This window comes from Mytilus californianus, unplaced genomic scaffold, assembly GCF_021869535.1.
Source record: "Mytilus californianus isolate M0D057914Y unplaced genomic scaffold, xbMytCali1.0.p SCAF_14, whole genome shotgun sequence".
Classification (NCBI taxonomy): Eukaryota; Metazoa; Mollusca; class Bivalvia; order Mytilida; family Mytilidae; genus Mytilus; species Mytilus californianus.
In genome coordinates, this window is record NW_026262626.1 from 4,784,007 (window position 1) to 4,799,099 (window position 15,093).

General features: G+C 33.8%; 1 protein-coding gene across 2 annotated transcripts in view; it reads left to right on the top strand.

Annotated features, from left to right (window-relative positions):
* Positions 1-3,650: 3,650 nt before the first annotated feature.
* LOC127724058 (uncharacterized) overlaps positions 3,651-15,093 on the top strand; it is a 55,254-nt gene continuing 43,811 nt past the window's right edge. For both annotated transcript variants that reach the window (XM_052230840.1, XM_052230841.1), the window contains exons 1-5: positions 3,651-3,845; positions 7,851-8,109; positions 8,645-8,704; positions 9,050-9,266; positions 13,156-13,263. In XM_052230840.1, the coding sequence (XP_052086800.1) occupies positions 3,701-3,845; positions 7,851-8,109; positions 8,645-8,704; positions 9,050-9,266; positions 13,156-13,263 (789 nt within the window). In that variant the 5' untranslated portion in view covers positions 3,651-3,700. The remainder of the gene's footprint in view (positions 3,846-7,850; positions 8,110-8,644; positions 8,705-9,049; positions 9,267-13,155; positions 13,264-15,093) is intronic.

Consider the following 15,093-nt stretch of genomic DNA (forward strand, 5'->3'; position numbering starts at 1 on the left):
TTATACTGTACTTGTGTTCAAGTTTTTTTTATCCTTTTTGTGCGCAGCATGTGCATCTCGTAGCACATATTTCTAGCCAGAGTTTTAATGTTTTCATACACAGTTGAGTAACAGTTTATGTCCTTGCTAGTACAGTCCATTATGAGCTGCAGTAAATTCCCTTGTTGTATGATCTTCTTGTATGTTGAGGTATCAATTTCATCCATTGTCTGTTCGATTTTTGAGCAATATCTAGATCTTATTTGCTCCAATTCTTTGCAGCGTAGAATAAAATGTTCTAGATCTTCATTTTCCTGTTCACAGATTGTACATATCGGGTTAACTTTCGGATCGAACTTAGCTCTTTTGGCTTGTAATATGTACGTTTGAGTACTTATTCTTGCTTTTATTTCTCATGCCTTTACATCTTTACTATTGTTTTTTACGCTTTTCCATATATTGTGTGCTTCATTTAATGGATTGTTCTGCATCTCTATGTATTTAAGTGATGTTTTTTTTCCATTTTTTCATAATGACATTCATTTTTCCAGTATTCCTTGATCTTTATTCCTACTAGTCTTTTCCATTCGATTTTCTTAAGTGGTTTTTCTATGTAGTAACTACTAGATTTCAAATTGTATTTTGATAGAGTTTTTTCCACTCTGTTGATAAAGTCTTTTCCTCTTTGGTCTGAGAATGCTATTTGTCGACGCAGAATTTCACATTCTATGATTCCTGAATTTCGAACAATATTCATGAAGAAGGTAAGTAGATTTTTGTCTAATGTGATGGCAATAGGTTCTGCTCCTACCAGGGTATAGACAGCCATATTTGCTGTATTATTTGGAAGCCCTTGAATTTGTCGGAGGATTTTTCTCTCTGCTAGTTCTAGCATATCCTTTTCTTTTGCAAGTAAGTTCATCACCTCAAGTCCGTAGATGCTTCTTGGTACTGCATATGTTCTCCATAGCTTGTATGCGACCATGGGTGAGAATCCCCTTCTGACATGTAAACCGGCTCCGAGAAGGCTGTATATTGTTGCCCTGCCGGTTCTTATTCTTTCTGAGATATTTGCCCGGTTTTGCTTGTTTCTTTTGATACCTAGATGTTTGGTTTCATTGGTTATATTGATGTCATCGTCTTCGAATTGCAGTGTTGATATGTTTGAGCCTTTTGCATTGTATAAAACAGCTTCAGATTTAGTTGGATTGATTTTAACTAGATTTCTGCTTGTATGGTGCTATACTATGTCTAATATTCCTTGTGCGTCTGCAGTACTATTTGCCAGGACAGCAATGTCATCGGCACATGTGGGTGCAGGGACATGTATATCACCAATACATGCTCCAAGTCCACTTTTTAAAATGCTATCCAGTATGACGTTGTTGTAGCATTTATATAGCGTTGTAGATAGTTTTGCACCTTGTTGAATTCCTTGTAACACCATTACATCTTCTGTACATTGACCTTCTCATTTAACCTTAATGCTCATGCCTTTATACAAGTTTCTCAGTAGTATCCAGAGTTTTCCTTTTATTCCATAATGGTACAGCTTGTCGAATAGTATTTCATGGTTTAGTTTGTCAAATGCTTTTTCTGCATCAAGAGTTATTAAAATCATCAGTATCCTTAATTTCTTACTTTCTTCTATTGCTTCTGATGTGAGGAAAGCTGCGCATAGTGATGACACTCCTTCTGTAAAGCCTCTTTGCAAGGAGTTTTGTATGTTATTGAATACAGAGTCAACTCTATCCTTCAGTATACTTTGTAATATTTTTGCAAAGGTTTTAGTCACAGTTATTCCTCTATAGCTTGATGGTAATGTTTTGTCTTTTTCTTTCTTTATGATTGGTGTAAGAATCCCTGTCTTTAGGAAGATTGGTACATCCAGATATGTTAAAATTAAATTTAGCAAATATACTATAAAGGGAGTTAACTCATCCATCCCATATTTGTAGTGTTCTGCCGAAATTCCATCCTCATCCGTTGCTTTTCCTGCTTTAAGTTTTTCTATAGCTTTATTAACCTCCTTTACATTGACATGATCAATGCCTTGACCTTTTTCCCTTTCTATGGATTCTATTATATTGTTTTGTATTTCTACAAGCTCTAGCTTTTCAGTGTCAAAATTTTCCTCTAATGTTGGCGTAGCTAGTTGTTGGAAATGTTCTTGCCAAATGTTCATTATGCTTCGTCCATCTTCTGCAGTCTTTTCATTCAGTTTCAGTATCTTGGTGTTAGTAAGTGGTGTTTTTCTTTGCATGTTAATAAGCTTGTAAAAAAAGTTTTGTGTCTGCATTTGAAGCTTTCATAATTTTTCCCGCTGTTGATTCTCTCTGAGAGGCATAAGCTTGTCTTTGTGCTTTTCGAAGTATTCTTTTTGCAGCTGTCATTTTGATTTTGAGCTCGTTACTTCTTTCTTGAGGTGCTCCATGTTGCCTCCATACTTTATATGTATTTTTTGATTGCTTTGATGCCTTTTCTATTTGTTCATTCCATATCGCCTTTCCCTTTGATTTGATTTTGATTTTTCTTCTATACTTTGGGATTGCCGCTTCTCCGGCTTTATGTAGCAATTTTTCTAGATTTCTTATATCTTGCTCAATGATTCCTTTTGATTTTTGCATGAGGTTTGGTAGATCTTTATTAATGATTTCCTTATAAATTTGATGGTCACAGTCAGTCCATTTAGGTTTTGCTATGCTAGTTGTTGCTTTCTCCCTTACTTTTTTCAGTTGGCTATTCAGTGAATAACAGTTACATGGTCCGAGGTATTCTCTGGGTCAGTATCAAGGACATCAACTTGTCTGATTTTATTTATTATTTCCGAGTTACTTTTGAAGAGGAAGTAATCAATTTGTCCTTTCGATTTACCATTCTGGTGATAAAATGTTTCTTTTAATGGGCATTTCTCAGTATTTCCTATACATTTTTCCTTGCAGAAAGTTTGTAGAATTTTATCATGAGGTGTAGAGCTTCTATGGAGTGACCCGTTCATGTCTCCACATACTACAATTTCGTGTGTATCTTTATATTTCTCTATCATTTCATCAATTTGAGCCAAAGTGTCTTTGTATTCAAATCTTGCACATACTCCAATCTTAATTGACTAGGATTGTCAGTTTTCCTACTGAAGGTTGGTGGTTCTCTCCGGGCACTCCGGCTTCCTCCACCAATAAAAATTGACTGCCACGAAATAGCACAATAGTGTTGAAAGTGGTGTTAAACGCCAATCAATCAATCAATCAAACGGCCTTAAAGGAGCCATTGTCGTAAAAAGACCAATTTTACCGATTTTTTTCAATGTTAGCTAAATAAAAGTATATCAGATGAAATAAAATAGTAAGCGAGACAAGATCTACTAAGATCAAAATCTTATTCAACTCCTCATATGAGTATTTACCCATTCCGATGATATGATTCAGGCATCTTGGAGACTCTAGTTTTATCTTCTAAATCTCATCTATACAATTAATGTTAATAAGGTTGGAACAACACATGTTTCTATAGCAACATTCATTAGATGAGCTACCTTCGTAATCTTTTGTAATTATTTACTTTTGCGTTTATTATGGACATTACGTTATACTATTGATTTAAATTGCTCCTCTGTATATGGATATACCGTAAAAATTCCCGCCGTTTTAGAGTTTCTCGCCCTTGCCCTTTTTACCGGATCGATGTAAACAAAAAAATAGCAGGACGTAAAACCTCATCTAGCATGTCTTTTGTAAATTGTACAATCATTGACAAGGACACCATTCATTGTAATAATGTCACATTTAAAGCAGAGAATATGTTGACATATGAAGACAAAGGGTTTTGGATTTATTTGGGTATTTACGTTGCCCTTGTACTGTTTGCAGGTGTGTTAACATACATGTAACATGCATGAAGTTCGAAAGTTTAGTGACAGTGCAGCATTAGTATCCCTCCAAAAATTACCTTTGTACCGCTAGTAATAGAGCCTGGACACCTTTAAATTTTGAGTTGTAGCTGAACAATGAAAGATGTTCTTGTTTTGTTATTATCCCTTTTGGGATTCTGAGTCTGGAGCGATTTTCTGATTTGGCTGCCTCAGAATCCCATATCAAGTCTATTAGGGAAAATATTAGCCAACTAACTCACTTTGAAATGGCGCCTTTTACATCTACAGCACCATTCCGTACACCTGAAACAAGTAAGAATTGATTAGAAGACATATGTCACGAACTAGAAGTTCGTTCATAATGTAAGTTCCAAGTGGAAAAATATTCTGTTATATTATTTCCACTTGAAAAAATATTACAGTATTTGTTCCTTTTGGAATAAAGGGTATAGAATATTTGTTCCAACAGGAACAGATATAATGGCATAGTTTATAACAAAGTTTACAGGTTAGGCGGAACAAATATACATTGACTCACATATCAGCCTTTCAGAAGCCATTAAAATGTTGAAAACCTTTTAAAGATATTTATAGGACGGTTGTAATGGGGGTACTTTCATGACGAATAACGTTGAAAATCTTCCATTTATGATGTCAATGATATTTTTGGTACATTTTCTCTATGATGATAAAAAAATTGACTGATTTTGACGAATCACGTTAAATTCTTTCCAAAAATAACAGTAACGGATAATTATTTTAGCCAGCCGGACATTTTTTGTCTAATCCCAATTTTAATTCCTTCAGACTTCGAAACAAAAGGCAACCACAGTTGGGCATCATATAAACAAAGATTGACACAAAAACGATATCAAACTTGACTTTTGATATAAATTCTATGTTCTGACGTAAACTGTTAATTTGACAGTGCATCATTCGAAGTGTGCAACATCAGCGTACTACTATCTGCCTTAGACTCTATTTGTGCAAAATTATGCTGTCAACAACTACACTTTCATTTTTTAAAAGCATATTTCCTAATACCAGATGTTGACTTGACAATGGTAATACACGGACCAGAGACTGATGCGTAAAATCTGTGTATGTTTACATAGGATGATTGAGTTTAAGTAGATCTTTCCACATTGTTCCTTCAGGAAACTACTCGAAATGAACGTACTCGTACTCTGAACAACAAATTTATTAATTTTGTATAAAATGTTTACTTCTGTACAAAATTATTATATTTTAATTTACCTGTGTACATTGTTTTATTTAACACCATTTTGTCCCAGGTAAGAGTTGTCTTATTGACACTCTTCCTACATCTTTTTTATTACTACCTGTAACGTCTATGTTAAATAGGCACCTAAGTTTTAATATTGTATTTATATTGTGTCATAGATCAAACTTATTCGTTCAGTGTATGATTACTTGTTTTTGTTTAAATGTCTTTTTGATTGAGTTAAGTCATTTCAAATGATAATTTATAATGTGTCTTTTTATGGTGTAATGTTACACTACTGTCTCAGGTTAGGTTGAAGGTTGGCGCCTGATAAAAAGTGTAAACCCGCTGCAATTTTATGCACCTGTCCTAAGTCAGGAGCCTGTTGTTCAGTGGTTGTCATTTGTTGGTGTGGTTCATAGGCGTTTCTGTTTTTTTATATAGATAAGACCGTTGGTTTTCCTGTTTGAATTGTTTTACACTAGTCATTTTGGGGCCCTTTTTAGCTTGCTGTTGGGTGTGAGCCTGGGCTCCGTATTGGATGCCGTACTTTGACTTATAATTGTTAACTTTTCATACATTGTGACTTGGATGGAGAGTTGTCTCATTGGCACTCATACCACATCTTCTTATTTATGTTAGATAAAGGTATCAATGATAATTTGAGCATTTTTGAAAAATTTGGATGCATAATTAAATCTCACATCTGCGCACATGTGTACTAGTTCAAACAACGTGGTAATGTGCCGATTTTCGCTTAAAATCTTTATTACTACCTTTTTAAATTTTTCATCAAATCATCAAAATCATTTTGGCTAAATTAATTAGATGAAATCTGCTGAAATTTAAGAAAAAAATAATAAATAGACCGATTAATGTCTGGTACAAAATAGTTTACCTGTCACCTGAACAGGTAAATTTCAGCTGTCAGAGAACTTATTAACCTTGATTGTAATGAGAGGGTATCAAAAAGATCGCATAAACTTCATTTTTTTTTCTGATTTTTTTTGAATGGCAAACCCATGATATATGTCCATTTCAGGCTCGGCACAACAAGTCATAATTATAATTTACCGGTCAAGTCCGCACAATACGACTGTTTTTGAAGCCCTGCCTCTGACCAATTACGACAAGGATATTTGACAATCAAGATAAAATTTTAGCCAATTTGACCCTCACGGTAGCTGAAAATGACAGTTTGACGCCTGACTGTAAAGGGCATTCATATCATCTTACAGATTCATTTTATCCCAAAATTTAACATAAAGTATGCCATTTTGTCAACATTTCAAGTATTTCTCGCATGATCTGTGTTGTAAAGCACAGAACTTTTCAGTCAGATTTTCAACAAACTGGTTTTCTAGTGCCATTGACAAGCCTATCTGGAAAATAGGATTTGTCATTTATAACATTTTTATTTAGTCTTTCCAATTCAAATTAGAGAAAGGTTGCAGGTCAGAGACAAAACAAAATGGCCGTCTACGGACCAAGAAATTTATATATTTTACATTATGGTTCTATAACTATCATATAATGTAAGGTATTTTCAACTTTGTAACAGATTCTGAAAGGCTGATATGTCTCTAATCAATTCTTACCTGCTTCTGGTGTACGAAATGGTGCTTAAGGTGTAAAAGGCCCATTCGAGGTGAGGGAGTTGGCAAATATTTTCCTGAATAGACTTGATAGGGCTTGATAAGGGATTCTGAGATGGCCAAATCCTGTTGCATGCCTCCAAAACCCAACACATAAGTAGGTGTGTTTCCTGTTGCATGCCTCCAAAAACCAACACATAAGTAGGTGTGTTTCCTGTTGCATGCCTCCAAACCCAACACATAAGTAGGTGTGTTTCCTGTTGCATACCTCCAAACCCCAACACATAAGTAGGTGTGTTTCCTGTTGCATGCCTCCAAACCCCAACACATAAGTAGGTGTGTTTCCTGTTGCATGCCTCCAAACCACAACACATAAGTAGGTGTGTTTCCTGTTGCATGCCTCCAAACCCCAACACATAAGTAGGTGTGTTTCCTGTTGCATGCCTCCAAAAACCAACACATAAGTAGGTGTGTTTCCTGTTGCATGCCTCCAAAAACCAACACATAAGTAGGTGTGTTTCCTGTTGCATGCCTCCAAACCCAACACATAAGTAGGTGTGTTTCCTGTTGCATACCTCCAAACCCCAACACATAAGTAGGTGTGTTTCCTGTTGCATGCCTCCAAACCCCAACACATAAGTAGGTGTGTTTCCTGTTGCATGCCTCCAAACCACAACACATAAGTAGGTGTGTTTCCTGTTGCATGCCTCCAAACCCCAACACATAAGTAGGTGTGTTTCCTGTTGCATGCCTCCAAAAACCAACACATAAGTAGGTGTGTTTCCTGTTGCATGCCGCCAAACCCCAACACATAAGTAGGTGTGTTTCCTGTTGCTTGCCTCCAAAAACCAACTGTTGTGAACATTTGTATATCAATCCTATAGTTCACTTATTGACCTTATAAATGAACTTAAAGACCGATCATAATATTATAACAACAGTGCCTCTTTTTCCTCATTACTAAAGCAGTATATTATAAAAATTTTGGAGTATATTCTTTATATCAATTATGAATTGATTGAGCTCGGATAGAATGATTCTCTTTTGGATTGGTTTTCTCTAAATATATATCAAAAACTTGAAGATTGTATGTGTCCAAAGTATGTACATGTGTTTTTATATGATATTGAAGGTTCCAAAGAATTGAGAATTAATTCCTAATATTAATATTGTTTAATTTCAGGACTAATGTCTGGCTTAACTATGGGACTACTATCTTTAGATTTGATGACATTAAAAATTATGAAAGATGGTGGATCTCCAAAAGAGAAAAAGCAAGCAGAAAAAATACTTCCTATAGTTGAGAGACACCATCTGTTATTAGTGACTTTATTATTGGCTAATGCAGCAGCTGTGGAATCAATGCCAATCTTTCTAGACAGAGTCTCTAGTCCTATTATAGCAATCGTTGTGTCTGTTACTGCTGTTTTGATATTTGGGGAGTAAGTATGTTTGAATAGCAAAACTTTTTTTTGGGTTCAAAACTGATGTTTAGAACACATTTTTAACAAATAGGTCCAACATTTTCTATTGTAGTTTTCCCAAAACATACAAGTGGCTGAAGCAAACAATAAAAAATTTAAAGGGGAAAATGCAAAATCTGTTGCATAAGATTTTAACAAAATGAATTCATGTAAATTTATACATGCACATTGTTGTAGTGAAAGTATTTATATGAACTAAATACTTTTGTTTGGGAAAATTATTATTTTGAAAAGTATATTGTATGTAAATGCCTATAGCAAAAATGATTAGCTGAATAAGATTTTTAATTAGAAAAACATACTTGTTTGCCATAAAGGTGAAAATAAATATCAAAGTGGCAATTTTTGCTAGGTGAGCTATTCAAGCTCTTAGGAGACTCTAGTAGTGTGTATTTTCCATAACAGATTTTTTAGGATATATTATCATTGAAAGAATATTAATCTGAAGATGATTCATCAGACATATATGGTATGATTTTATACATTATTTTAGAGTTGTACCACAAGCTGTTTGCACAAGACATGGTGTGGCAATAGGAGCAGCTTTATCCCCGTAAGTCCAGATACTATAACTACATAGACATTAACAGTATTTTATTCTTTATTATGTATTTATGATTACTTGTGATATATGAACCAGAGAGTGCCAGTTCTATTTCTTTGTTACATTATGAATGCAGATTTTTAAGTTGGAAAGTTGCACGATGTATTGATATTTCAAACAAAGCAATCCATTGATTTTCTCAAAGCTTTGGTAAAAGACTAGAGATATAGTTTGTTTGTTAAGAAAAGGAAAATATGTTTGGATTTCATTTTCTGTTGAAGTTTTGTGAGTGTGTGATACATTTAATTCTGAGTTTTTTAGTTACATTTGAACATGCTTTTTCACCTGTTTCAGAATAGTTTACCTGTTAATTGGTATGTTCTGCATTATATCATGGCCATTGTCAAAGTTGTTAGACTGTTTACTTGGAAAAGACCACGGAACATTTTATCGACGTGGAGAGTTAAAAGTTTTAGTTGATTTACATGCCAGTTCACCACCACATTTAGCAAATGGTTCGGATCATGAGGGAGAAGAAAGTTTAACAGTAGACGAAGTCCTCATTATCAAAGTATTTATTCTGACCACCTCTACTAACTTCATGTATCCACGCTTCCTTTACAAGGATCTGACAACGCTCCTTTCTATTTTCTGTTTGAGAGATCTTTCGGGATTCTTTGGTTTTGTTGTAATGATACTATCCTTCAAAAATCTGATAGCTGAAATTTCATGGCTGATGTAATAATTACAAGAACAGAAAGATGAACGGAATGTTGTCAGATCCTTGTAAGCAATGCGTGGACACAGGATCTGTATTTAATCAGATTGGCTGTAGAACTACTGTAACTAATAACTAATTACTGTGGGATTTATTATTTTGTGATTGGAATCAACAGGCAGAAAACAAGATTATTTATGTGATCAGAAAATTCTGATTACATATTTTGCAATGAGAATTCACAGTACAAGTTATAATTAATGTGATACTAGTCATACTAGTAGTCCCATCACAATTATAGATAAAAAATACAAAGTTTCTGGTTTCTGTATATTGGATGACCTGTAATGATCATGCTACACTACAAGGATACCTATTTTTATACGCCCGTTTACGGGACGTATTATGGTATACCGTTGTCCGTCCGTCCGTCGCCAACATGTTGGACATTAACTCAAAAACGCTTTAACCAATTTGCATAAAACTTTGGTGAATTGTTTATATTTATTGACATGAGCTCCCTTTCATTTTTTATAAATTTTAGATTTTATGTTTCTGAGTTATGGGGTTTTATTCATTAAAAAAAGGGGATTTTCCAGTTTTGGACAATAACTCGAGAATGCTTTCACCAACTTGCAAGAAATTGTGGTGAATTGTTTATATCTATTGACATGAGCTCCCTTTTGATTTTTATATATTTTAGATTTTACATTTCCGAGTTACAGGGTTTTATTCATAAAAAAAGGGGGATTTTCCAGTTTTCAGACAAAAAATCAAAAATGCTTTAGGCAGTTCTTATGAAACTTTGGTGAATTGTTTATATCTGTTGATGTAAGCTCCTTTTAGAAATTTATAAATTTTACATTTTACATTTCTGAGTTATGGGGTTTTATTCATTAAAAAAGGGGGGATTTTCCAGTTTTTGGACAATAACTCAAAAATGCTGTCAGAAATTCTCATGAAACTTTGGTGAATTATTCATATCTATTGATGTAAGCTCCTTTTACATTTTAATAAATTTTTAATATGACATTGAGAATTAATTGAACTTAAATTGTTTATAGTCTGACAACAGATTTACTAAGTATTGCGCAACAGCACAGTGTATTGCACAACAGCAAGAAATCTTTAATTGAATATAAATTCAATTCATATAACCAATTTCAAGTTCTTTGACTACATTTATTCAGAAACCTATAATATGTTAAATATTTAATACAATCCAAATTCAGACCTGTATCAAGCTTGAATATTGTGTCCTTTTTTGTCCCAACTGTTCAGGGTTGGACCTTTGCGGGTGTATCCAGCTGCGCTCAGTGAAGCAGTTTATTTTTATATTTAAAGTGGGAAAAAAGAATATACAGTTTCTTGTGTCAAATTGATAAAATTCCTAAGGTAGCCAGTGTTTCTAAATGTTTGACAATAGATTTTTTAAAAACTTCTGTAAAAGACTTCTGGGTCAACTTATTTTCAAATTCAATATTAAAACTTAGTCACAGATCTTGTTTTTTTTTTATTAAAACACCTTGAAATTAAGGAAATCACAGTTATTTTATATGGGTTATATAGGGAAAACTTGATTTTTCCTTAATAAGGAAACATTAAACGATAGAGTTGGTTAAAATTCAATGGAGAATAGATTTTTGTCTCGCCTTGACAGAGTCAAAAAGCAAGACGTATGTATGCTGCTTCCGTCGGCATCGGCATCAACAATGTATTAGTTTGTGATTATGTCTAGTTTATGGTGAACCACTAGTGGTAGGTCAGTGATATTTGGTATGCAGTTGTATTAGCATTGGCATATTTCATTTCCATGGAGATTATTTGGCCCCACCCCCTCAGTCATGGTGTATTGACTTTGAAATTTTGCTTAGTTTACATGTATTTGTTTGTGATTAGGTCAGTTTAAGAAGAACCATTAGTGGTAGGTCCATGATAATTGGTATGCAAGTATATAAGCATTAGCACAACTCATTTACATGGAGAATATTTGGTCCTTACCCCTCAGTCATGGTCTATTTACTTTGAAACTTTTGCTTAGTTTTACATGTATTAGTTTGTGATTAGATCAGTTTAAGATGAACCACTAATGTTAATTCGTTGATAGTTGGTATTTGTTTAGGGGCCAGCTGAAGCCCGCCTCCGGGTGAGGGATTTTCTCGCTGTGGTAAAGACCCATTGATGGCCTTCGGCTGTTTTCTTTTCTTTGGTTGGGTTGTTGTCTCTTTGACACATTCCCCTTTTCCATTCTCAATTTTATGCAAATGTATTGGACCTTGAAGGTCTCATTTCCATGGAGATTATATAGCCCCACCCCCTTATCATGGGTCATTGACTTTGAAACTTTTACATAGTTAACAAGTTAATGTTTGTGTTTCGGTTTTGCATTATCAAAAGGTGTAACACCCCCAAAATCATAGTACGTCACATCCGGTTGCATACGAAAAAGGGTCGAAAAAAAATATTCCCTTGAATTTGACAGTTGTAGAAAATTAATCCTACATTTCATTGCAGTAAAAAATTTCTGAGTCCTAGGCATATATCTTGAGTGTTTCAAAGCACCCTTATTTTTTTATTTGGTGTTTCTGTAGAATATTTTGGAAACTTGAGGTTACATGGTTACTAAAGCTTGTACACAGGAAAAAAAGGGTGAAAATTTGATTGGTTAACTTCCAGTGATGGTTATTTTCTTATATGCAATGAAATGTTATGTGAAATTTTGTCTATAGTACTGGACAGGATAAAACTTTACTCATGCCAAGTATTTCTTTATTTGAAACAAAGATAAATTCTGTGCAAATTTAACAAAGACTAATAGGGGAAAATCAATGGTGGTATTACACCAAAATAACAAAAAGGCGAGACATATCTCTGTGTTGACAGTATATCTTAAATACTTCAGAAATATCAAATAAAAAATAGGGGGTCACAAGCCTTATTTTCCTAAAAAATCCCCAAATCACAAATTGTCCTATCAAATTCAATATAATCTGCCCCTGATTTTAAAAGGATTTTTTCTGAAAATTTTAAATACTCTTAACAACACTTAATTTTTTATAGTTTAATCTTTAAATTTCAAGTTTTAGCTGTTAATGTTGTATATTGAATGATACTTTGTAATATTTTTAAAAATCAAACAAGTATTTTTGCAACATGCCCAGAAGGGATGCTCAGAAAAAGACCCCCAATCTTCCTTAATTTGTCCCTTCTGGAAAAGATAAGGTATTTGTGTATTGTAGAAAAAATCAAATGGCCACTACTACCAAAAATGTTTGTCCTGCTTAATCACACTGCAGATGCAATAATATGCCTGCTGTTTCTAGTGTTTTTTTCTGGAGCAGTATATCTGTGTGAAATATGTGTAAACTTTTTCTTGGAAACTGTTTTTATTATCAACATGTTGTAAACTTAAACCAAAGAATAAAAAAATGATATTTTCTCCCTCTGCATTAAACATATAGAATTAATGGGTGAAGGCAAAAATTGGTCAGCTAAGAATCGGAATAAAGTATCCAGTCCTCCTGTAGACTATCGCTTTGGGAACTCGGGCTTTAAATTATATCTATCCAACTCAACATGTGAAGTCTTAAAAAAAGTAGGGTACATTTACACACTTTCATTCTGAATATTCATATTAAGCACCTATCATTGTGAATATCAATATTAAGCAATTATCATTCCAAAAATAATTAATCAAATCAAGATTTTAACAAACTTTCAAGAGAAGGATTGTTTTTTTTAGGGTGCTTTAGATATGAAACATAAGACTGTGAAAGATGCTATGCTGCCACTGGATGACGTTTATATGCTTGATGTTAATTCTCAGATGGATCATAAGACAATGAAATGTGTACGTATATAAGTACTTGGTGTTTGATGTTACACATGTAAGAATAGTATCATTAGGTCATTTTGAATGACAAAATGATTCCATTCATATAAATTCTATTTTTGCAGAGTATGAAAACAGACATCTAATTGGAAAAAGGAAATTTATGACCTTTTAATATATATCAACTTGGTAAAATGCACCCCATTGATATATTTGACATGTCAGAAAAGTAACCCATTTCAGCTGCACATCTGTATATATCTCCCCCATGACCATGAATTCTTCAAACCTTATTGTATACAATAATTTCATCGTTCAGCGACTGCTTAAAAAACTAGTTTTTATGCCCCACCTAGGGGCATTATGTGTTTCTGTCTGTGCGTCCGTTCATTCATCCGTTCGTTCATCCTTCCGTTCGTTCGTTCGTCTGTCTGTCTGTCCTGCTTCAGGTTAAAGTTTTTGGTCAAGGTAGTTTTTGATGAAGTTGAAGTCCAATCAACTTGAAACTTAGTACACATGTTTCCTATGATATGATCTTTCTAATTTGAATGCCAAATTAGAGTTTTGACCCCAATTTCACGGTCCACTGAACAGAGAAAATGGTTGTGCCCGCTTCAGGTTAAAGGTTTTGGTCAAGGTAGTTTTTGATGAAGTTGAAGTCCAATCAACTTGAAACGTAGTCAGTGTTCTCAATAAGAGCCGGCAACCGGCAAAATCCGCCGCCTATTGCGTGTTTTGTGCCGGCTATTAATTTATTGACAAAAGTATGAAATACGCAAAAATTGCATAGTCCGGATCTGTCGTACATCTTTTTTCTACTAACTGATTCCAAGTCATCCGCCATGCGTAAATAATACAATCATAAACGTAAACCAGTTTTAAATCATTTGAACGTTTGAAACAAAGCGATAAAATCTACAAATCGAAATTAATGTTGACGCAGATATTTTAGACAGCTCGTTGCAAACTCAAACACGAAGAGAACGATTAGTGATTACTTTTAGCGTGATCCGAATATACAGTAAAGTAAAGATAAGAAAGCTCGTTTAGTGTATCTTACACGGATTTAAACTTGGGTGCATTTATGTACATTATTGTATAATCGCCGGATTATACGTAGAAGAAAACACAGTGAAATCAGTCCACATCTGACAAATTCTAGTCACTTTGGAATGTGGTTAAATTGGAACCGGTATACTCAAGTCGGTACGTAGTCAAATATACGTCGAACATGTATTGTTTTTAGTATTTTAAGCAAAAAATATAAAACAAAGAAGGGGGAAGGCCAGAATTAATTATTGTATATGATCAAGTTCTTTTTGTTTCTTTTCTGTATTTTCTTCGGTCAACTATATGTGTATTCAAGGTATTGGATATTTATTATGCATGTTTTAACCAGTTGATATTAATGACAGGGACTCATAGTTTGCCCTTTTATTGCTTCTTATTTTTTCATGATTAAACAACAGCTTGGGTAATGGCTTCATTGGTTTTTATTTAAGTTTTTGAAGAAAAAACATCAATAACTGCCTGTATAGAGTTAAAACAATAAACATGTTAATTATTTAATTGAAAAGAAACAAATCAAATCAAATCAAAACATCAGTCATAGGAGTTTAAAAAAAAGACTTCAAACATTTTACTTCTTAATAACAAGATTATTTTTAACAATGTACTGAACAAAATAAAATCCAACCTCAATTTTTTTTCTCGAAATAATTGAAAAGCAGATAACAGATGAAAATTATTATTTGGTGCCGAACTGACCAACTAAGTGCCGAAATGAATTAAAATGGGTGCCTATTTGATCAGATGCCAATTTGACTTTTTCGATAGGTGCCGATTTAA